The following is a 24,275-nucleotide window of genomic DNA, read 5'->3' as shown; positions in this document are numbered from 1 at the left end:
AAATAACTGTGGCTTAAAAGTTTTATTTCACACAGACCTATGCAATAATGCAACTCCATGCTCCTTCTATAATATATTATTAGTCTGCCATCCTCATCCATTTCTACCTCAAGGTCAGAGACAGCTGCTCCAAATCCAGCTACCTTGTCTATATTCCAGCCCTCAGAAAAGAAAAAAATGGCAAACTGCCTCCGAAGATGCTTCCCATAAGGTGTACATAATACTTGCATCTCATTGGCCAAAACGTAATCTTCTCTTGTCCACAAGGAGACTGGGAAATAGTTTTTAGCTGGTTGGTCATGTGCTAAGCTGAAAATTAGAGGTTTACTGATTGTAGCAGAGTGGATATCTGTGACATTTAAGTCTCTGCTCTAAGGGGGACACATGTCTTATATTCAAGTGGCATAACACAGCCAAGTTTCTCAGTGACCCTTTTCTCCCAGCCTGCCACGCATACCAGGAGGAATCACTAAGATTCTGCCTGAGCAATGTGCCAGATACCACAATGGAAAAAATACTTAATTCCCCACTTTACAGATGTGGAAACTGTGGCCTTGTCTCTGGGAACCACTCTGAAAGTGTGGGCTCCTAAAGGCCCTATCTACGTCATGTGACCGTGCTGGTCTGGCCACGGCTGATTTCGCCAGTTTCTTTAGGATTTTTCAAATTGGAAACAAGGGAAACACTCAGTTCCTCTCTGGCAGTGAAGCTGTTTCCTACTTCATGGAAGAAGCAGGATTGAGAGAATGATGCTGACATGATGCTGAAGATCTCGAGAGCAATTCCAGGCAGTGTTTTGAGTTCCTGAAGTCCAGCTGTCCTTGAACTTTCAATTACATGGGATAACTTGAAATCCTGTCAATAAATTTCCATTTCAACAATGTCTTTGAAATTAGGGTTCTGGTTCTTTCAACTAAAAGGAGCCTACTAACCCCCAGATAAGAAAGGGATTCTCAGAGTAGGTAATCTTTACATTATGGAGGGTAATTAGGAATTGTTGACCAAATAGACCGCATGTGGAGGAATCTTATAGTTCTGTGAGGCTGAAGGAAGTTTTGGGGATCATAGAGCCTCATTTGTTCCCCTGAAGTAGGGCGGATCATGTTCTAGGAAAGTGGGCAACTGAGAAGGGATGTTCTCTCCCTGTTCACAAGCAGATACCTTCTGGATGGGCAGGTCAGTGCAGGGAAGGCTGTGTGGCCAGGTCCCAGTAACCACCCTGCACATTTGCTAAACAGCCCATGACTTAGGGCCCCTTTGCTCAACCTTTAAATAATGACTGTTAATACTGTAAATTCCAATGCGTTTGACATTTTGTTTTACAAATATTTATTGAACATCTACTACAAACCAGACAATGTGCTTGAAATATGCTATCAACTAAACAAAGAAGCTCCTTAACCCAGGGAACTTATAGTCAAGTATAAATGGAAAATATTAAATTAGGTAATACCATAAATAAATCATCAGAGCCTATGACACTTGCTGTGAAAGAAAAGTTATGACAAGCTGTGAGAGGGGACTTGATATGTTCTCAGACAGTCCACGGAAGAGGCATTAGGTTCTGAAAGACAAACACCCCTAGGAAAGGGGTGGCAATAGTGGAAGGGTGGCAAGGAGCTGTCCAAACAGAAGAATGGTGAGTGCAAAGATCCTGGGGCAGGAGAGGGCACAGAGCACCTGAGAACCGGAACAAAGACCAGACTGGCTGACCACACTGAGCAAACAGGAGAGTGGCCCAACATGAGATGGGAAAGGGAAGCCATTGGATGGGACTGACATGATAAGATTTGTACTTTATATCACCCACGATGCTCTGTGGAGAATGAATCAGAGAGGACCAGAGAGCAAGTGGAAAGACCAACATGGACGGAGGAAAAGAGAAAATAAGAGCAAACACACATCCCTATGTCAATAGAGGCAGTACAGTAGAGATAAGAGCACGGACTCTGGATCAAACTGCCCAGCTTCGTGTCCTGGCTTAGTTACTAACTCCATGACTTTAGCAAATTACCTAAGCTCTGTTTCCTCATCTCTGACATGGATGAGTATCTATCTCCTAGGTTGTCTGAGGATTAAATGACTAGTACATCACGTGTACTTAAAATACTATCTGGCACACAGTAACTTTTTACTGAATATTGTGGCCCAATTTGACACAGCTACTTCATAAAGCAGTTACGTACTGAATTGCTCGGATTACAGTTGGTGGTGGGCTGGGCCCTGAGCTTCATCCACTTGTCCACTCCATACCACCTTGTCCTAGTCCCACCCACACAGTCCTAAGTTACTGGAACTTCAGTGATGCCCTGTATGAAAAAATGGGGTGACAGAAGCTGACCAGTTTAAGAGTTCTAGCATGCAGAGCTGTTGATCTCCAGTTAGGGTGCTTACAAGAGGCAACCGATCAATGTTTCTCTCTCACACTGATGTATCTCTTTCTCTCCCCCCTGAAAAAAATAGTTTAAATACTCTTCTGATTGCTGATGTGTGTATAGTTTTTAAAAAAATAACAATAGGTGGTGGGATGGGGAGGGGAAGGTCACAAAGTGGACAGGAACAGCCTTGAAGGAAATATAGATCTCAGTACATACAGTGGACAGAAATGCTGTTGAAGAAACTCCCGAAAAGTTTATGGCTGTCTTCACCATCTGTCTGCTTTACTTACTCTGTTCCCCTCTATGTCCTTCCCGAGACATGATTTTGACTTGGTTTCAAGCATAGACTCCATCAACACTGGGTTCTACTTCCTACAGATTTGCTAGGGGACAAGGAAGCCCATACAGCAACCACAGGCCCCACCCCAGGAAAGGCCCCCCGAGATTTCCTGGCCCGTGGCTGTGCAGGTTCACTGGAAAGTAAGTACAAAGTCTGTGAACCAACAACACAACCATTCCGGAATTAGGTCACAATGAGGGATATTTGGACTACTGTGTACCAAACACCTGCTCCAAGCTATTTCCAACATCCCTGACTAGATACAACCTCCAAACGATTCTGATTTACATCTTGGGACTATGGGACCACAAGGGAAAAAAGGCCTCATGTATCTGAAGATCAGGGTGGCCTATAAATCTGAACTACTCCAGGACAAACGAAAGCACCCAAAGGTCAAAAGACATGGGAAGATTTGGGCTCTCAGCCACACACAGGCAGAATGAGGAAACAAACAAGAGCTCTACATAAGATTATAAACACAGTACTTGTTCACTGAGAACAGGTGCACCAATGGAGGTTTTAAGCAGGGAAATATGCTGAGGTGAAAACTGGCAATTGGCCAAGTGGCCCAGCAGCCTTGGAGAAATCAGGTAACTCCTGTTGCAGAGAAGGCAGAGCTGGTGGCACTGTTCTTCAGGGCAGTGCAGCCTCTCCCTGCCTCTCCTCATTTGGCCAGGGCCAAGTTTGTGGATTGCAGCTGCTCTGTCTCCTGGCAGATGTTCTGCTCCACTATGTCGCACTCAGCTAGGAATGCCTGAAAGATCAATGCAGGGCAGTGAGGGTCCACCCGGAGCTAGGCAACCCAAAGGCTCTGTGCTCAGCCATTCTGGAGAACCCATGGGTGACTGACTCATGCTGAAACAGGCTGTGCATGGAGGGCCTGGGCTCCCAAAGTAAAAGGATAGGGAAATGCAGGACCGGGGTTTCTGACAATGCTCTAGGCCACAAGTGGCCGGCAAACTGCTGCTCTCGAGCCACATGTGGCCTTTGGCTCTTTGAGTTTTTAGCAAAGGCCAGCTTAGGAGTACCCTAATTATGTTATTAACATATATAAACTTAAATATAAATTTTTAAGTTTAAAAAATTTGGCTCTCAAAAGAAATTTCAATCATTGTACTGTTGATATTTGGCTCTGTTGACTACTGAGTTTGCAGACCACAGGTCTAGGCCCATAACCACCAAAAGGATGGTGAGGAGAGGAAGGAAGCCTTGACGCTGCACAATTTCAGGGGACACTATACATATGAATGGTGCCTCTTAGAACTGTATGTGTCAGCCCATCTGCTCTCCAGTGATCTTCCTTCCTAATCAGTTTAAATTCAAACATAATTACAGGGACATGAAAGGAGCAATTCTCTTATATTCTGGGTTCATGCTAACTAACAACCAAAACAAAAAGCCACACAACTTCTACTATATCCTTCTTTAAACAGATAAACACATACACCAACCCTTTATACCACGCATGTCAAACTCAAAGGCTAACACAGGCCAAATAAACGAGGCATCTGGCCTACAGGCAGAGAGTTAGACATGCTTGCTTTACACTGTGTAATGCTCTACCACACAACTCACCTGAACCCTTTTCACCAAACTCTTCCTTTTCAGTCTACTTTCTTTGAAATTTTCTGGCAGAACCTATGCAAGAATAAGTTGACACATAAATAATTCGATGAAAATGACTTAAGAACACATCAGAAATATCCATAGTATACCAAGTAGGTCATGAGTCACCAATGGGAATGAGACATGAATTCCAGGAATAATTTTTCTGGGCCGGTATCCTACACGACCCTTCCATGGCTCTTGCTCCTATAAAAGCTCCCTTTGTTCCCGTAGAAACTGATCTGTAATGTGGACTTTGTTCTTTCACAGTTTCCTATGTAAGGATACTATGTTGTGGCCATACCATGAGCTCACTGTGGCAAGAAAAGCACCTTTTACTTCTTTTTTATAAGCCCCTTCCTGTTACCCCATCCTCAAATCCCAAGCAGAGTAATTTACCCTCAAGAATGAGGCATCAGGCTAGTAATATCATTTATTATCATCTATAAAAGGGAAAGTAGTGTCAGTGATTCCCAACAGCCTCACAAGAACTGGGTCCGACTGAATTCTGTACAGGTAATGAGCTCAGTGGAATATCAGTCACATGAGTAACAGGAAAGTGAAGCCCTGTGTTTCTCTGACCACGAGACCATAGACCATTTGGACCCAAGTTTCATGAGGATTAGGAGCTGCTAGCACACATTAATAAAAATGCTAAAGGCCCTATGCTGGTGGGATGTGAGTGGCTGAAAATTAGGAACTGTCTTATCTTCCTGTGTATTCACCTAAGACCTAACAGTATCTTGCATTCAGCAGGTGCTCAACATCCTCAGACAATAAGGCCTCGTTACTGAAAGAGTGCGACAGGCTGAAATATAGTCAAAGGAAACTAGTTCTTCTCAGGTGAATATTTACTTACTAGTGTATCAATCTCCTCCAAGATCTTCATAAACTGCTCGATTGTGGCTTTTACTTTCCTATCCAGTTTGCAGAGTGCTTCAGCTTGCAAATCCTTGGCCAGAAAACCCTGTGGAGAAATAATGCATTCTTGCAAGAATTCCTTGAGGCTGATGAAGAATGCCAAGCTGAGGTACTGATGAAGGAGCCACACTCTGAATCCGAATTCCTCCCAATAGGCTGGGCCAGACCTCAGACCCACAACTTCATCTCTTGGGAAAAAAAGAAAAGCTGGCCCTAAGCCACCCTAAACACTATAATAGGCCACTCTAAAATAAACTACTGGGGCTGCAAATGCCTCCTGAGGCCTGGCTTCAGCAAAGCCAGAAGAGTATACCTACACACAAGAGGCAGACATGAGGAGCACAGGGTTCAGATGTGATAGGGTTGGACTTGAATTCTGACTGCCATTTACTTGCTTGTGATCTTGAGCAAGTTACTTAACCTACCTGTGCCTCCATGTCGTTTTTAAAATAGGGATTATCGCCGGGACCGGTTTGGCTCAATGGATAGAGCGTCGGCTTGGGGACTGAAGGGTCCCGGGTTCGATTCCGGTCAAGGGCATGTACCTTGGTTGCGGGCATATCCCCAGTGGGGGGTGTGCAAGAGGAAGCTGATCGATGACTCTCTCTCATCGATGTTTCTAACTCTCTATCTCTCTCCCTTCCTCTCTGTATAAAATCAATAAAATATATTTTTTTAAAAATGAAAAAAAAAAATAAAATAAAATAGGGATTATGATACTCACACCCCATTAGGATTACTGTGATGATAAAGGGGTATATATGTAGACCCTTAATATAATTTCTGACACAGACATGCTAACAAATGGCAGCATTTACATTATTTTTATTAAATTGTCTTACAGTTTATTCACATTGCTTGGCCAAATGACCAGTTAGCTGGTGACAACAGGGCTCTCTGAAGATGTTTACCAAAGCCGAGAGTTACAGATGCAGATTTGACATGTGATAAACATTAGCCAGTAATTTCAACTGAAGAATTTATAATATCAGTAACAGTCAAAAAAGATTTATGTCTAAAGATTTCAAAGAAGCATTATGAAAAATGGCAAAAGAACATTAGGTGATAGGAGGAAATCAGGTATTTGAAACAGGAGAGGTATTTGATGTGTGAGTTCTCCAAAGCTGACTTGAGGGTGAAGGGGGCAAGGAATGTGGGGGGCCCCTGGGAACTGAAAGCAGCCCCTGGCTTATGATCAGCCCTACAACTACAAGGAACTGAATTCTGCTACAATCACAGGCATTTTTTAAAAAGAGGACCATGAGGTCCAGAAAGAAATGCAGCTCAGTTGACATCTTGATTTCAACCTTGTGAAACCCTAAACAGAGAACTTAGCTCAGCCATGCTGACTCCTGTCCCACGAGTACTGTGAGTTGAGCCAATGATAATATAATTCATAGAAATGGGAAATGATATAACAAAGAAGTTGCCATAGTGCATAAAGAGAGCATTAGTTTGTTAGAATTGAAGGGCAGACTCCTGGTCTTTGGAAGGCTGCTTTCCAGTATGCTTAAACGAGTGGTACTGAACTTGGATTATTTCTTGTTGGAGGGAGGCCTCAGAAAAAAACCAACCCTGCATACACCTTGACCTTGAACTTCCAGCCTCCAGAACTGTGAGAAAATAAATTTCTACTGTTTAAGCCACCCTAAGCAAACTAATACACATGACAAAATGCTTTGAATGGTTAAATCTAAGTGGGGAATGTACAGATGTTCATTCATTCTGCTCATTTTTTCAACTTTTCTAAATGTTTGAAATGTATATATTAAAAAGTGGGAAGGACCAAAAAAAAAAAAAAAAAAAAAGAACATTTGGTGTTAAACAATAGCGAATTGGTTAAGTAAACCATGCTATGTAAGTTTTTAAAAATATGGTCATTTTCAATGACAGAAAATGTTCAAATTTTTATCCAATAAGAGAACAATTTACAAAGTGTACATAACACCATATCAAATATTTTCTTAAGATGGAAAGGTAGATTCCAGTCTTTATTAATGATTATCTTTGAGTTGGGCCTTATAGATAATTTTTATTTTCCATATTAGTGTTCATATGTTTATTTAAAAGTTATATACAATCAGCATATATTACTTTGTAATTAAAACATAACCATACATCCATTAAAGTTATAAAATGTGGAGGTCAAAGACAAATATGTGGTTTGGGGTTGTTTCTAATCCTTACTTGGTTTCTAATATAAGAAACCATCTCTTAATATAAGAAATTGAGTTGGATGACCACCCCACTAAGATCCGCTCAACTTTTACCTTCTATGAATCATCGAAATATCCTTTGCTTTGCTAAACACTTTATAACAAACTAGACCAGAGATTTTCAACCTTTTTCATCCCATGGCACACACAAACTATTAAAATTCTGTGGCACTCCAAAAAAGAAAGTTCTTAGGACAGGTACAAAGTCAACGCCCATAGAGTTACCTGTTGGATTCCAAAAAGCTCTTTATTCAACTCTCCCAGTTGGTCAGCTATCTTCTCCACAGACTTCTCTAAAATTTTCAACTTTTTTAGTTCAATTTCTTCCTCTGGATTGTTCTAAGATGTTTAAGAATAAAATAAAGCCAATAATTACCAAGAACACTATCCTGTCAGATAAAGGTTTTTTTTAAAAATCATAATCGGACTAAACCACTCACCAAAAACAAAGTCTTAACTCTGTTGCTTCTTGGAAAGCAAATTGGAGGATATACATTAAGTTTTCCATCTACAAAGACTCTAGACTAGAGAGACGGTATTAGGTAAACAAGGTCCTGACAATTTGGACTCAAGAGAATAGAGCCAGACTCAACCTCAGCCTAGGGCTGATCATTAACAGCCAGACTGATCCCTGGAGAGTCAATTACTTTTGAACACCTATGAAGTATTCAGAATTTCTAGATAGGTGGAATTCTACTATTCCTTTAAATAGAATTACAAAATGTCATCCACCAACATAACAATGATGAATACTTTTATCACCAGCTTGTAGCTCACTGCCTCACTCTCCTGCTGATCTGTGATCCAGTTGTTACACGGTTGCTCGTTACACTTCACGGCGTAATGACCATTTGCATATTACACCTTTATTATATAGGATTCCCTCTATGCCAGATACTATCCCAAGCGCATTATCTCAATGATTTGTTTTAAGCCTTATCAAAACCCAATGAGAAAACAAAAACAACAACAATGAGGTACGGTACTATTTTAAATGATGAAATTGAGGTTATTGTAACCTAAGGTCACTTAGCCCAAAAGAAGTAGAACTGAGATTTGAATCAGATATGGTTTTACACACCCCAGGACAGCTCTAATCAGGGGTCCTATAGTTTCTTCAAACTCAACCTTTGGGCTCTGCCCAATGCCCATCACCATTCTCCCGGACCCCTAACCAAGAAATCTGGAGTATTTCCCCTTCTCTCACCTAAACAATTGGCAGTCAAGAGTCAGTATCTTCCTGCTTTTATACTATTCCAAATTATTCACATTCTACTTTGTGGCAAAAATCCCCAGTGCCAGTCTCCTAGCAGTTCCAAGCCTGGATGGAATTTTCTTTGCCTCTTCTTTGCTAATCTCACCCTCTTTCCACTCTGAGTCAGCCACCTCACTCAAAGTAAGGGAACTTCATATGACCAACAATTCCACTGTGTCACAATGCAGGGCTGGCCATGGCCCTCCCTCATCACCAACAGGCCATTGTCCTCACCTGTCACTAACTGGCTCTTTTTCTCCCTCAGTTCTTTAGTCTGAACCTTTCTTTCTGGCCAGTTTTTTTACCTTCTGGGATATTTTTAGTAAAAAGGGTGGTTAAAGGGAGAGAGCCTAAAACTTGTATTTATTTTTTAAATCTCCAGGCTTTACAAATTGTTCTTTTGCAAATCCCCTCTAAGTATGGCCGGCACCTTATAACCAGACTGAGATTCCACCACCAACACAAAAGTTGTGTTATTGAGGCAGCACAGCTGCTCCTGACTTTCAGAGTGAGAACCTAACAGAAGCCAGAGGCCATGAGAACAAAACTGGTAACCCCATCACACAGATGGAGACTACATTTGTTTAGAGAGTGCTTCACCAATGCAGCATCTAGATCCCCAATTTTGCCTTCTGCACAGAAATATGCATAGAAGGCCTAAGCATTTGATTTGGTTGTGTTCTGGTGGAAAAAACAATTTACCTTTTTCCCAATTAACATGATTCGGCAACCATTTTGTATTCCAACTGCAGACAATGGCTTTTCCATTTCCTTCAGCGACTGTCCTGAAGAGAAGAAAAGACTGCCAAGTTGTAACAACTGCACATCATTGAAAACAGATTTCAGCAAGGGTCCAGGGGACAAGTGAGTTCACTAATGAGAAGAGGATAAGTTGGTGTAATTTTTCTAGAACTAGGTGTCTTGACTCAGTAATTTCACTTCAGCTATTAATGTAAACAAATAATTGGATGTGTGCCTGCACAATGACACTTTACAATAACTTTTAGTGCAAACTTATTCATATAGAGAGAAACGGGAAAGAGCCAAAAATTCAGGAATAGGGGACTGATGAACTATATATCAGTACAATAGAAGATTTTGTAGGCATTAAAGCTCATTTTTTAAAAGAAACTTCAAGGTCACAATGAATGTTGATAACCCAGTGTTATAAGAAAAAGAAAAAGAAAAAAAAAACGTTATAAAAACTGTATAATCAATATAAGCCTAGTTTTTTCAACTAAAAAAAAGTCCACAAACAAGAACCCACACTTCCGGAAGCCAGAACAAACAAACACAATAAAAAGGTTGAACAGAAATATGCTAAAATGTTATGAGAGATTTTAGCCAGGAGGGCATTTCTTCTTTGTGTTTTTTTGTATTTTGAAACATGAATTTCTATTCCCTTGTATAATTCTAAAGTAAAATGTTTTTATTTTTATGTTTTTATTTTATTTTTTATTGATTTTTTACAGAGAAGAAGAGAGGGATAGTTAGAAATATCGAGAGAATCATCGATCAGCTGCCTCCTGCACACCCTGTACTGGGGATGTGCCCGCAACCAAGGTACATGCCCTTAAGCAAAATTGGGACCTTTCAGTAAGCAGGTTGATGCTCTATCCACTGAGCCAAACTGGTTTGGGCAAAAGTAAAATGTTTTTAAAATAAAAAACAAATAGTTACATTGTGAAGTATAAATAGAAGTACTTCCCATCACTAAATTCTTTGTGACTGGCACCAAATGAGATAAATCTGGCCCCATCAGATACCAAAATAATGGGTAACCATGAGAATGGGAAGACAGAGGGTGGAGGTGTGGAGGAGATATGTGCAGCAGAAATCACATCATCCACTGGGTCTGCCAGGCTCCTGGTAAGTGTGTTCATACAACACCCTCTGTGTCAGCACTCTGCTGAGCATTGGACACATAGCAGTTTCTCTGCCCTCAGAGTTTGTTATTCTAACAGAGAAATCAGATATTCAGCAACTACAAAAACAATTATGTAATAGTAATTTCAATATAAGTTATGCCGAAGTGGTAGGGAGTGCCATGTGAACATACAATGAGAAGAGGATATAACTTAGCCAGGGAAGACTGCCCATGAACTTCATCAAAAATGGTAAGACTGGGCCGAAACCAGTTTGGCTCAGTGGTAGAGCGTCGGTCTGTGGACTGAAAAGTCCCAGGTTCGATTCCGGTCAAGGGCATGTACATTGGTTGCAAGCACATCCCCGGTAGGGGTTGTGCAAGAAGCAGCTGGTCGATGTTTCTCTCTCATCGACGTTTCTAACTCTATCTCTCTCCCTTCCTCTCTGTAAGAAATCAATAAATATATTAAAACAAACAAACAAAAAACCCCGGTAAGATTGCCGAAACAGGTTTGGCTCAGTGGATAGAGCATTGGTCTGCAGACTGAAGGGTCCCGGATTCTATCCCGGTCAAGGGCATGTACGTTGGTTGCGGGCGCATCCCCAGTAGGGAGTGTGCAAGAGGCAGCTGATCGATGATTCTCTCTCATCGATGTTTCTAACTCTCTATCCCTCTCTCTTCCTCTCTGTAAGAAATCAATAAAATATATATATTTTTAAAAATGGTAAGATTTCTGCCACCATCCTGTGACTTCAACTCTAATACCTGTCCAAATGTTAGGAAGTGTCCAGTACACAGTAGGTCCTCAATAAATATTTGCTGAGGAAAATAAATGAAGAAACAGCAAATAAGAATTGTCCAATTTTGAAAGCTAAGAGTTACCATTAGGTTTGGTTAAGCAATTTTAAATAGGTCGTTTAGCCATAAGGGCTCAAAGCTGGAAGAGAAATGCCTACCCTTAAATATGAGTTTCTGAAAAGGTAGCGGGACCCCTGTGGCTTCTTCAACAACCTGGGCCAGATCTTGGACAATTGGTTCACTACTGCCCTGTTGTGCGGTAACATGAAGGTCGTGCTTCTCATTGCCTGAGGAGAGAGAAAAGGGTTCAATTAAGAAAATTTTGCTGGGACCGGTTTGGCTCAGTGGACAGAGCGTCGGCCTGCAGACTAAAAGGTCCCGGGTTCGATTCCGGTCAAGGGCATGTACCTTGGTTGCGGGCACATCCCCAGTGGGGAATGTGCAAGAGGTAGCTGGTCGATGATTCTCTCTCATCGATGTTTCTAACTTTCTATCCCTCTCTCTTCCTCTCTGTGAAAAATCAATAAAATATATTTAAAAAAAAATTTTTTTCCCACATGAACCAACATAGGCTGACACTTCATTTTATTTATGTACCCAGCCTACAGCCTTCAAAGCCCAATTCATATGCCCCCTATTCCAATCAGCCTTTCCCCATCTGTCCAGCTTTCTTCTGGTGATCTGCTCAAGGACTTTTGTTTCCACTATTATAACTGACAGTATGTGATATCAGCTAATATCTGAGTACTTAACATGCACAAAGGGCTGACCAGTCTCATTTCATGCATTATCTTATTTAATCCTCAGAAAACCTCTATGATGTAGGTACTACCTATTATTCCCCATTTCACAGGTAAGTAAACTGTGAGTCAGTCCAGATAAGACCTGTCTAGGGAGACCAACTGTGGAGTCAGCACTTGACCTCTGGTCCATGCTTTTTATCACAAGCCACCTGCCTCCTGTGGTCTGACTGCCCTGTAGTCTATATTGTACTGGCCTTTGTCTCCTTCGCTACAATGGGCAAGGGACTATTTTTCCTCCAAGTCTCTCCCACTGGGCACACCTGGACACATACATGGTTGGTGCTCAGTAAACAGACAAATGAGCCCTGGCCGATGTGGCTCAGTGGATCAAGGGCATGTACCTGGATTGCAGGTTCACTCTTGGCTTCCTGTGTGCTGTCGATGTGTCTCTCACATCCATGTTTCTCTCTCTCGTTTTGGTCTTCTCTCTGACTCTTTCTCCTTCCCTCCCTCTCTCATAAAAGCAATGGAAAAAAATATCCTCAGGTGAAGATTAACAAAAAACAGACAAAAAATACACAAATGAGTGAATAGACTCAAAACAGCAGAAAATTTCTTTTTGGAGCAGAGGTGCCAATTCTCTTTCAGGTATATGAGCAGCAGGAGGTAGTCTGTTTACCATGCACCAGGCTAAGCTTTGAGCCTGCTCAACAGACAAGAAGTCAATGGGACAGGTGTGTTGTTGTTTTTTAATATATTTTTATTGATTTCAGAGATGAAGGGAGAAGACTGAGAGAAACATCAATGATGAGAGAGAACCATTGATTTGCTGCTTCCTGCACACCCTCTACTGGGGATAGAGGCCGAAACTCAGGCCCGGACTCTTCAGTCCACAGGCCATTGCTCTATCACCGGAGGCAAACCAGCTAGAGTTGGGACAGGTTTAGGCAACTCTAACTCACCGAGAACAACTAGATGTCTGGATAGGAGACATCCCAAGATCACTCAAAACTGCAGGATCCAGTTGGGTTCAGTGGATAGAGCGCTGCCTGTGGACTGGAGGGTCCTAGGTTAGATTCCAGTCAAGGGCATGTAGGGAGCACATCCCCAGTGGGGGGCGTGCAGGAGGCAGCTGATCCATGTTTTTAGCTCTCTATTTCTCTCCCTTTCTCTCTGGGAAAAAAAAAAAATCAATAAAACATATTTTAAAAACAAAACTGCAGGACCTAGAATCCTGATCTTCAGATCTGAGGCCCTAGGGTCTCCCACGGTTGGTCCTGAGGAAACCCTCATGGACTTGGCTCGCCCATGAATCCACTGTTTAGTTCAGTGTTAACTCCAGCAGCAGGCACACCCACCAGGTGCCCAGAGTGTATGCTTGGACCCACGGCCCGCTCAAACAGTGTACTCGACACACACAGGTGTCCAGACGTACTGAGCAGCCGTGCACATGGCCAAACACAAGCCTGACACAAAGACCCACAAGAACTGTGCAGGCACACGTGAACACGTGCAACCAGGACCACCGCGTGCAGCACGCATTCGAAGGTCAAACAAATGACCTGGAACAAAACACCGCGTCACAGAGAAAGGTGTATTGACACAAGACCCGCACCAACACCGGCCCCACGGACACAAACAAGAACCCACACTTCCGGGCGCCAGGACAAACAGGACAGGCGCTTCCGGAGGACACGTGGCCACCCCCCCCCACACACACACACAGACCCTGCCGAGCACAGAGCCCCCCGGCCACCCGTGCTCACTGTGGGTGACGGTCACGCTGAGTCCGGCTGCCGCCATTTCTACATTCTGGGCCACTTCTTCGTCCAGAGCCTCTTCTTCGTCCGGAGCGTCCTCTTCGCTCGGGGCCTCCTCCTCGCTCGGGTCCGCCTCTTCGTTCCCGACCACCTCTTTGCTCCCAACCACCGGTTCGTTACGGGCCACCTGTTCGCTCAGCACCTCCTCTTCGCTCAGCACCTCCTCTTCGCTCCGGAGCCCCTCTTCGCTCCGGAGCTCCTCTGCGCTCCGGGCCACCGCTTTGCTCCGGACTGAGCGAGGCCGCGCTCTCTTCCTCACCCGCGGCCCGCGCGCACCGGCGGCGGCGGCGGCGGCGGCGCCCCTGCGGGGTCCGACATGCCCTCTGGCCGCCCTCAGGCCGGAAGATCGCTGAGAGGGAGGCGGACCGCGCTCGGCCGGCAACACCGACTGACGCGACTCCCGGCCTGGCCGAGCGGCGCGCCTCCGGGGGCCCTGTCGCCCGGGGCCCTGCCGCCCGCGGTCGCCTCTCGGTCTCCGCGCGCCACCGCGCTCCGCCAGACCCGCGCTCGCTGCCTGCCCAGCGGTGGGAGCTGAGCGCCGATCCGTGCAATCCCACGGGGCCACTTCCGCGTCCCGCCCCGCCCCGGTCTCCCGGCCACGCCCCTTAGGGGCAAACTCCGCCCCCATCCCGTCCAGAGGAAGCCGCCCTGAGTCCCGCCCACTCAGATGAGGCCCCGCCTTGCTGACCTGAAGCCACGCCCTCACGTCATCCAGCGTGGCCACACCCCCTGCTGACTTTCTATCCAGTACCTCCAAGCTCCGGGAGCTCTCCTTCCCCGGAAAAGGCCGGGCGGAACCCCCGACAAAGGGATCTGGGAACTCCGAGAGGCGCAGTGCGCTTGCGCACGGGGAGCCGGAAGTCAAGACCGAGACGGTGTTGTCTACGCTTCCGTTTCTGGTTCTGCTCCAGTGTTTGGGTTTTCTTCGCGGCCAAGATGAACCGATTCTTCGGGAAAGCGAAACCGAAGGCTCCGCCGCCCAACCTGACAGACTGCATTGGCACGGTGGGCGCTTGACTACACTTAAGCTAGGCTCGGGGCCTTTGAACCCCCTCCTTACTCCACCCACCTCCCGGCTCCCGGCTCCCGGCTCCTACTCCTCCACCCCATTCTCGGTTCCGAGCCCATTAACACCTCGGCCCTTTCCACTCCACCTTTGTTTCTGTTACCCAGGTCATTCCTGACGCCACAAACCAGAGACCCCTGACCTATCACTGTCTCCCCCAACTGGCACCCGACCCTTGATGCCCACTGCCGCGTCCATTCGCTCTTTGCTTATCCCGTACACACTTCCCTCTGTCATTTACCCCTCTTTCATCCCAGGTCAGGACCCTCAGCCTGACATCCTAGGTCAACATATCTGTACCTGATCCTGGATCTCAGTAACAAAACTCAGAACCCTGGTCCTGGGCATTAAGCCTACCACCTTATAAGAGACAGCATTAGATCTACAGCTCCAGCCAGTCTACAGCTCACGATTTCATTTCACACACCTGAGTCTCTAGCCTGACTAGTTTCTGATTCTAGGGAAATTGTACTTAGTCGAGTGACTCTTAAATTATTTTTCTATCCATACGCACTTGAGGGAGACCTGGAAAAATCAGTATCTGGGGGATGGAGTATAGTGTATAAAAGCCTCCCAAAGTTTCTGTCTGAGGATTCTACTCCACCCCCCCTCCCCTTGGGCAAATGCTAGTATAGAGCCCAGCCAAGGCTGGAAGCCTGGACCTCCAAAGTGTTTTCCACCCTTCACCATATGATCCTCTTTATTTTTCTTCCTCCATATTCCTTTCTCTCTTGCTTCTTCTCATGTAAGTATTTATATATATAAAAGCATAATGGATAGTTACCACCGTTCCACTGAACAACGGGTGGACCAGTTGCTATGATGCTCACTGGCCACCAGAGGGCAAATGCTCAATGCAGGAGCTGCCCCCTGGTGGTCAGTGCCCTCCCACAGCCAACCCTCTACAGCCCACCAGCCAGATGGGCTCCTATTGGCCTTGATCACCAACCAGGCCTAGGGATCCCCCACCCACACACGAATTCGTGCACTTGGCCTCTAGTATTACAATAACTACCACTGCCTTTTATTTTTTCCCACTTAAGGTGGACAGCAGGGCAGAATCCATTGACAAGAAAATTTCTCGACTGGATGCTGAGCTAGTGAAGTATAAGGATCAGATGAAGAAGATGAGGGAGAGTCCTGCAAAGGTAAGGTAGGCAGGAGCTGTCGTGACAGCCTAATTTAAGCACCTGTGGAAATAGCATGTGTTGAGGGGCTGCTGAGAGATAACAGAAGGCATGCTCACAGTCTGGTAAGTAGAAAACCTATGTGAGGGTGTATCCTTTAGGGAAGAAAGTTTACAACCAGATATGAAATGGAAACTGGGATTTGACCTGATGGAGGGAAGATACTGATCACATGTCCAAAAGCATGTATGTGGGAATTAGCATATTCTGCTGAGAAAGTGGCAATCTGGAGAGAAAGATAAGCCATGTTCAGGCATAATGAGTTGCTAAGCTGGTCCTGTTAGATTGGTGTAATAGACTGATTAAGGTGGAGTATGCTGGGAAAAAAGTGGCCTTGATAAAGTCACCTTATTTCTTATTTTCCTCTTCTGCTAGGTAGAAACATAGAGTACTGTACTAAAGTGCATGGATTGTGGATGTAGAACTACCTTCTTTGCTTCTATCTTTATATTAACCATTTGAGTGAGGACAAGTTACTTAGCATCACTGAACCTGTTTTCTCATCTATAAAATGGGGATAATATCTACTTAATAGTGTGAGGATTACATGAAGTAAGTAATGTGACCTACAATGCACTGTGTCTAGTACATAGAAACATTCAGTAAATGTTAGGTATTATTAATGTCTGTGAAGTAATAACATCTGCTTTCCCTCCACTGGAGGAGACAAATAAAATGATTTATGGAACTGTATAGAAAGTGACAAGGTAAGAGACAAGCAGCTTTTTTCAGCCATTTTAATGACCAGAAGCAGGAAAGCTCATTTAGATTAGATGGGATGAAAGCTTAAATCATGGTGGTAGTCGGGAGAATGATATGATTCAATCTGAAAGTGAGTTCTGACAATCAGTAATAACTGTTCACGAAGAGACAACAGAGAGAGGAAAGGTAAGGTTGATACAAAGGTTCTCATAGAAGAAGTGAGAGATCGATGGGGCTGTTAGTAATTTCCAAGGAGAGAGCAGGTTGAGGAGTTTGTGTGTCTTTTTGAGTTGGAGTGGATAGCAGGATGTCCAAGTTGGGGATCTCCTAAGGTAAGTGGATACACAAAATCGCACTGTTGTAGCTCGGGTGGGATTAATATAATAGGCACTAGTAAAAAGACATGCAGTTCTTAGGCTGAGATATGGGGTGCAAAGGCAAAGAAGAGTTGAGTCTTAATGACTGTCCTTGGGAGTTGAAGAATAATACAGGAGACACCATATCGGTTAATCTGAAGAAGAGAAAGAGTAGATATGTACATTTGGGGATATGGAAGATTTCTTTTACCATATATTTTTTACTTCTTTTCATTAAAACCTATTTTTCTCCTCAGAATATGGTCAAGCAGAAAGCTTTGCGGGTTTTAAAGCAAAAGAGGATGTAAGTTATATGCAAAATCTCCTTTCTTCCACAGGTTTGACCAAAAGAAATGATCTTCCATTCCTTCAGGTTTTTATACCATTTTATAAGCATTCTTCGTGTAATTACAAATTTCATGTACATATATAGTTAGCTGGCATTTTCTTCCCCTCTATATTCAGCAACATTTGTTGTAGCACCATTCATTTAAAAATTTTTTTTTACTCCTCACCCTAGGATTTTTTTTTTCTGTTGATTTTCAGAGAGAGTGAAATGAAGGGAAGAGGAAGAGAAAGAGAGATCGATTGGCAGATTGCCTCCTACAGGCTTCCCAACCAGGGGCAGGGAGCGAACCCGTAGGTGCCCTTGACTGGGAATTGAACCCATGACCCTTGGGTCTGTGGGCCAAAGCTCCAACCATTAAGCCAAACCACCTAGGGCTCACCATCTAGATTAGTCCTGCAAAGGTTAGTTCCCACAAATGGATAGTTACCACCAGTCCACTGAACAATGGGTGGACCAGTTGCTATGATGCTGGTCCTCCAAGTTGCCAAGCCGGTCCTCTTAGATAGGTGTAATAGACTTTAAGGAGGAGTATGCTGGGTGGGAAAAAAGTGGCCTTGATAAAGTCACCTTATTTCTTATTTTCCTCTTCTGCTAGATAGAAGCATAGAGTACTGTACTAAAGTGCATGGATTGTGGATATAGAACTACCTTCTGATATGGATGTTCTATATTTATGCTGTCCAGTTCAAAAGGTTTTAGCCATGGGTGGATATTGAGTGCTTAAAATGTGGCTAGTATGACTAGAAATTGAAGTTTTAATTTTATTTAATTTTAACAATTGAAGTTTAAATAACCATATATGGCTAATGTCTTCTGTATTGGACTGCCCAGATCTATAGGGTTTGGTTCTCCCATTATTTATTTAATAGAGTTTGCCTTAAGAAAAAAAATTATATATATATATATATACATACATATATATATATACATACATATATATATATATATATATATGTGTGTGTGTGTGTGTGTGTGTGTGTGTATGTATGTATATATAATTTTTTTTCATTGATTTCAAAGAGAAAGGGAGAGATATAGAAATATCAATGATGAGAAAGAATCATTGATTGGCTGCCTCCTGCACACCCCACATTGGGGATTGAGCCTGCAACCTGGGCACGTGCCCTGACTGTGATCAAACCATGACCTGGTTCATAGGTTGACACAACCATTGAGCAACACCACCAGGAAGAGTGTGCCTTTTTAATTTTTGTTTGTGAAATTGGGAGTCTTGGATATTTGTTCCCTCCCACTAGGAGATTTATTTATTTATTTATTTACTGATTAAGGTGTCACATATTAGTCCTCATCCACCAGAATATTTAAGGGTCCTTAAATAGTCTTACCCTTTGACCCAGAATTCCTCTTCCAGGAATTTAGCATAGGAAATAATGTAAAACATTATAAAGGCATATATATTAAGACCTTGTAGCAACAAATGTTATAATATTAAATGGAAAGTAGTGTTATAACTAAAATACATACAAAAGAAAAAGACTGGAGAGTTGCATCAAATGATATTTGCTTGATTAAAGCAGTGATTTTCAATAGGCATGCTGCAAGAATTCTTAAAATATGCAATACCTGACAAGTCAGGAGCACTGACCTCTTTTCCCTTAGATTACCAAATTAAAAAATGACAACAGCCAACATAACAATAGTCATCTGGTGTGAATTCATCAAAACAGCATCTATTTTCTTGTCAGATTGGCAAAAATATATTTTTTGGTCTACTGCAGAATTTTAGTAATTAGTTTAATGTGCCATGAAATGAACAAGGTTGAAAATCACTGGATTAGAGTGATTGTTTTAGCCAATTTTTATTGTATATTTAATTTAAGAACTTTTATAAAAAGAAAATTCTTATTTAGTATTAGACATACTTCCTTCTTGATGGTTTATATCTGTCTCACATTCACCATTCTCATTTACTCTAAAAAGGTATGAGCAGCAGCGGGACAATCTTGCCCAGCAGTCCTTTAACATGGAACAAGCCAATTACACCATCCAGTCATTGAAAGACACTAAGACCACGGTACTTCCGTAGCACCTTTTCCCGTGATTTTATTTTATTTTTGTACTCTTGTGCTCTTTCCCGTGGTTTTTAAAAGACAGTTTAACCAGCATAGCTTCTTAAGACATTGCATTTTTTTCTTAATCTTTTTTTTTAGGTTGAAGCTATGAAACTGGGAGTAAAGGAAATGAAGAAAGCATACAAGCACGTGAAAATTGATCAGATTGAGGTGAGATGTATACTGGCTTCTGTAAGAATGTACTAGTTTTTGCACACCCAGCAGGAGCCATGCTGCTGCCTCTGCCTCGGTCTCCCAGTTTTCTTCCCAGACTCATACCTGCCTTCAGTGCCTTCTGCATAAAAGTGTCTCCATTAACTGCAGGTTTAAATACTAATTGCAGTGTTTGTTAAATAAAGAAAAGAAAACGTTTTTATTGTCTACATGGTTCTCTGTGTAGGCTGTGCACATTTAACCCATAAGGGTATTTTAGACTTCAGCATCCAGTGGTCAAAACTGGACATTAAATTAAGTACAGTGAGAAGGCAATTCAAGAGTGTATGCTAGTATATATATGTCATTTTCCTAATTTCAGTTAGTTTTTGGTAAGCTAGTATGGATAATTAACCACTTCAGTATCATCAATGTGGAATTGTATTTCATGGTTTTAACAGTGACCAGCAAATGTGCTTTTTTTTTTTTTTTTTTACAATTTATTCGTATGCAGGTGGGACTTGGGTGTCTTGAAATAAAATAGTAGGTTTTGCCGGGACTGGTTTAGCTCAATGGATAGAGCGTCGGCTTGGGGACTGAGGGGACCCGGGTTCGATTCCAGTCAAGGGCATGTACCTTGGTTGCGGGCATATCCCCAGTAGGGGGTGTGCAAGAGGCAGCTGATCGATGACTCTCTCTCATTGATGTTTCTAACTCTCTATCTCTATCCCTTCCTCTCTGTACAAAATCAATAAAAAATATATTTAAAAAAAAATAGTAGGTTTTCACCTCAAATATTTTTATTTTATTGTATTTATTTATTTATTTATTTTATAAATATAGCTCTTGGTTTGGCAATATGAGCTATCGGTATATATTTTTTAAACTTTATTTTAAATATATTTTATTGACATCTTACAGAGAGGAAGGGAGAGAGATAGAGAGCTAGAAACGTCAATGAGAGAGAAACATTGACCAGCTGCCTCTTGCACACCCCCTTCTGGGGATGTGCCTGCAATCAATATACATGCCCTTGACTGGAATCGAACCTGGGACCTTTTAGTCTGCAGACCGACGCTCTACCACTGAGCCAAACTGGTTTCGGCCCACCTCAAATATTTTTAATTAAAAAAAAAAAAAAGAAAAGAATGTACTAGTTTCTGAAATAATTCAAATGAATGTGTATGTGATGGGAGGGATACAGAGAGGGATTGAACTTTGAGCTTCTCATTTAAATATGTAACTTTGAAAAAGGGCACCAAAGATTTCCCTTTCCTTGTTAATGCAAGGTTCCTAATACCACATATGGCTAATCTACACTAATAAAAGAGAAACATGCAAATTAACCATCACTCCGCTACACCCACAATCAGGAGTGAGAATACAAATTAGCCCAACCAAGATGGCGGTGGCCACAGAGCTAGAGCAGGAGGAGGCTTGGGTTGCCCCCAGCAATAGAGGAAACCAAGCTTCCTGCCTGCCCTGGCCTCCACTCAAGGAGGCGCTGAAAAAAAAGAAAGAAAAGAAAAAAAGGAGGGACTGGGAGCCTGGATCACTGGGAGGCATGGCCAGCCTGAAAACAGCCCTCAGCTCCTCACCCAGGTTGGCCAGGCACCCCAGTGGGGATCCCCACCCTGAAGGGTTGTGGCCAGCCTGAAACAGCCCTCAGTCCCTCACCCCGTTAGTGGGAATCAATTGGAGATGATCAGGACAGCAGGGGCGGTGGGGGGGGGGGGCAGTTGGGGGTGAGCAGGCAGGCAGGGGAGCTATCAGTTGTTGAGAACTTGTTTTGTGCTCTGCATTTTTTTTGTACATCGTCTTTTAAAAAATTACTTCTCTCTAAGTTCAGAGGAGAGAATAGGGCAAGAGGTAGAGTAAAATGGTAAGAAATTAATAAAAATCGTATCATATATTCCTATAGGATTTACAAGACCAGCTAGAGGATATGATGGAAGATGCAAGTGAAATCCAAGAAGCACTGAGTCGTAGCTATGGCACTCCAGAGATAGATGAAGATGATCTAGAAGCAGGTAAAGTTTTGGGAAAAGCAATGCATGTGTAATGTCAGAGTCTGAAAGGAGCAGCTGCCTGGGACCTTTTCCCAAATGCTAGAGAAAATTCCTGTGAGGGTTACTTGAAAAGTACTTTATGGTCCAGTCTTTGGGAAGACAGCTTGAGAGGCAGCCACACTTGACTTGCACACTCTACCTACAACTTTGGGATGGACAAGCTCTGAAGGAAGGTCCACTCAAAGGACCCTGCTGACCGGTATCTAAACACTGCATTTCCCTACTGTTTTTCTTTTGATTTTGGTCTTCCTATTTTGCTACTTGAATTCCTGTCCCTCAGACTAGCAAAGCAGATCAAGAAACAGCAGTTGATAAGTACTTGTCATGCATCTACTATATACCAGACACTGTTAGGTTTGGAGATTCAGCACTGGAGAAAACAAATATGACCCCTGAATTCAATACAGGGGTAAGAAACTGCTGCTTTCAAGTAATTACAAGAGCACAAGTGGTCAGAGAAGTATGGGGTGCCATGAAGCACATAACTGGGGAATCTAACATGTTTGGGATGGCGGTGGACATAGGACCTAAAGGATGAGCAGGGCCCGCCGGCTGCCATAGCTCAGAGGTTGAGCGTCGACCTGTGAACCAGGGGGTCACAGTTCTATCAATATTTACAGTCAGGCTCCCTCTCCATGTTCTGCTTTTGCCTAGAGCCTCCCCAACCCTACTCATTTCTTAATTTTAAAAAAATATATATATTTTATTGATTTTGTACAGAGAGGAAGGGAGAGAGATAAAGAGCTAGAAACATCGATGAGAGAGAGTCTCGGCCTTAATTTTCTTATTTCCCATCTATAATAAATTCGATTTTAAAAAGTATTAGAAAACGACATTAATTATTACTAGACCTAATAGAATCTCCCCCAATGAGTTTTTGCCTGCTATTATCCTTCCTCCTGGTCACTTTCTACTCACTTTACCATACACTTTTTTGAAAAGCCTGATTCATGTAATGATTACTTAGTATACAACAATTTCTGCCTATTTTCATTGTCTTCTTTCAAGTTCATCAATAAATGAGAGAGAATTTATAGTTAACGTTATCAGGATTTTCTCATTTGAATTGGTCAACTGATAACTATAGATTCTTCTCGTGAAGACTGGGGGCCTTATTAACCCATGAAGAATGTTTGTTTTGTTTGTTTTATTTTTTTATTTTAAAATATATATATATATTTTATTGATTTTTTACAGAGAGGAAGGGAGAGAGATAGAGAGCTAGAAATGTCGATGAGAGAGAAACATCAACCAGCTAGCTGCCTCTTGCACACCCCCTACTGGGGATGTGCCCGCAACCAACATACATGCCCTAACCGGAATCGAACCTGGGACCTTTCAGTCCGCAGACCAACGCTCTACCACTGAGCCAAACCGGTTTCAGCTGTTTGTTTTATTTTGATTTTGTTTTTTCGTAGATTTTATCACATCAGTTCCATTGAAAATTGCTTATAATGCAAATCTTTTATTTTGAAAATAGAAATTAATAATCCCTTTTCCTTTGTTTTTATATGTTCTTTTAATAAATAATTGGGCTTTCTTAACACAAGCTGCCAGTTTTCTTGGTTCCACATTTTTTTTTTATGTTGACTATTTCAATTTCAGAGTTGGATGCACTGGGTGATGAACTTCTGGCTGATGAAGACAGTTCTTACTTGGATGAAGCAGCATCTGCACCTGCAATTCCAGAAGGTGTTCCCACTGACACAAAGAATAAGGTGAAAGCTTTTTCTGTTTATAATTTCTATGCCAATCATAAAGGTTTATGCTTGATCACCAGCTGGGATTCTAAAAAGTACTATTAAGTTTAAACAAGGAAAGACTGTCTCGGTCATTATTTTGGGTACCCTTGAAAGCCCAGTTCTCTTGCATTAGATTATGAACAAGCTGTGTAGATGGTGTCACAGAGACTCAGGAATGTTTTTATACAATGACAATTTATTTAATACTAGAGGCCCGGTACACAGATTTGTGCACCAGTGGGGTCCCTTGGCTTGGCCTGTACTCTCTCGAAATCCTCAGGGGATGTTGGACTGCTGGTTTCAGCCAATTCCTGCAGGTCAGGCCAAGGGATCCCACCGGTGCACAAATCCATACACCAGGCCTCTAGTAAGCATATAAGATCTTTGGTTAATCTCTTCCAATCCTCCTTCCTCCCCCCTTCCCTCTGAGATTCATCACTCTGTTCCAGCTTCATCACTTCCTTCTTTACCTTTCATAAAAAAAATCTCATTCTCATCTTCTGATTTTGATTTTCATGGATTAAACATTTGGAGATGAGTTTTAACCATTAAATATTTGTAATCTTTTTTTTTTAATCAGTTGAAAAATAGTGGCACTATGAGAATATACTAAGTGAAATAAATCAGGAAAAGCTA

At 42.6% G+C, this 24,275-nt stretch overlaps 2 protein-coding genes and 1 long non-coding RNA gene across 5 annotated transcripts in view; 1 reads left to right on the top strand and 2 right to left on the bottom strand.

The window, feature by feature from the left end:
- Positions 1 to 1,312: 1,312 nt before the first annotated feature.
- On the bottom strand, positions 1,313 to 14,088 carry BAG1 (BAG cochaperone 1). 3 transcript variants are annotated; one of them, XM_036433567.2, is made up of 8 exons: positions 14,007 to 14,088; positions 13,890 to 13,952; positions 11,539 to 11,667; positions 9,418 to 9,500; positions 7,686 to 7,799; positions 5,183 to 5,290; positions 4,294 to 4,356; positions 1,313 to 3,472 (listed from the first exon to the last, which is right to left on the bottom strand). In XM_036433567.2, the coding sequence occupies exons 2-8, from the start codon at positions 13,924 to 13,926 to the stop codon at positions 3,383 to 3,385; spliced, it is 624 nt and encodes a 207-aa protein (XP_036289460.1). In that variant the 5' UTR covers positions 13,927 to 13,952; positions 14,007 to 14,088; the 3' UTR covers positions 1,313 to 3,382. The 3 variants fall into 3 exon arrangements, with proteins under 3 accessions (XP_036289460.1, XP_036289458.1, XP_036289461.1); XM_036433565.2 differs by having other exon boundaries at positions 13,989 to 14,085; XM_036433568.2 differs by having other exon boundaries at positions 13,890 to 13,947; positions 14,002 to 14,074.
- A 651-nt stretch (positions 14,089 to 14,739) lies between these two features.
- The window catches only part of CHMP5 (charged multivesicular body protein 5), a 9,897-nt gene continuing 361 nt past the window's right edge, over positions 14,740 to 24,275 (top strand). Inside the window, exons 1-7 of the mRNA XM_036433574.2 lie at positions 14,740 to 14,948; positions 16,053 to 16,157; positions 17,512 to 17,558; positions 19,545 to 19,638; positions 19,775 to 19,846; positions 21,750 to 21,858; positions 23,503 to 23,615. Of these exons, the coding sequence (XP_036289467.1) occupies positions 14,880 to 14,948; positions 16,053 to 16,157; positions 17,512 to 17,558; positions 19,545 to 19,638; positions 19,775 to 19,846; positions 21,750 to 21,858; positions 23,503 to 23,615 (609 nt within the window). The 5' untranslated portion in view covers positions 14,740 to 14,879. The remainder of the gene's footprint in view (positions 14,949 to 16,052; positions 16,158 to 17,511; positions 17,559 to 19,544; positions 19,639 to 19,774; positions 19,847 to 21,749; positions 21,859 to 23,502; positions 23,616 to 24,275) is intronic.
- LOC123652131 overlaps positions 24,033 to 24,275 on the bottom strand; it is a 25,959-nt gene continuing 25,716 nt past the window's right edge. Inside the window, exon 3 of the long non-coding RNA XR_006741266.1 lies at positions 24,033 to 24,043. This is a non-coding gene — a long non-coding RNA (uncharacterized LOC123652131). The remainder of the gene's footprint in view (positions 24,044 to 24,275) is intronic.

The sequence above is a fragment of the Pipistrellus kuhlii genome, unplaced genomic scaffold (genome assembly GCF_014108245.1).
Source record: "Pipistrellus kuhlii isolate mPipKuh1 unplaced genomic scaffold, mPipKuh1.p scaffold_m20_p_12, whole genome shotgun sequence".
Lineage (NCBI taxonomy): Eukaryota > Metazoa > Chordata > Mammalia > Chiroptera > Vespertilionidae > Pipistrellus > Pipistrellus kuhlii.
The sequence above is the reverse complement of the archived record's forward strand: the minus strand, read 5'-3'. Positions and strand labels throughout refer to the sequence as shown.

Excerpts from the sequence above, each read along its gene's own strand:
- BAG1 (XM_036433567.2), bottom strand. The coding sequence starts at position 13,926 with ATGGCGGCAGCCGGACTCAGCGTGACCGTCACCCACA. Across the intron at positions 5,291-7,685 it reads AGCTTTTTGGAATCCAACAG|GGTTTTCTGGCCAAGGATTT; the intron begins GTAACTCTATGG and ends ATTTCTCCACAG. Across the intron at positions 4,357-5,182 it reads TGGAGGAGATTGATACACTA|GTTCTGCCAGAAAATTTCAA; the intron begins GTAAGTAAATAT and ends ATTCTTGCATAG.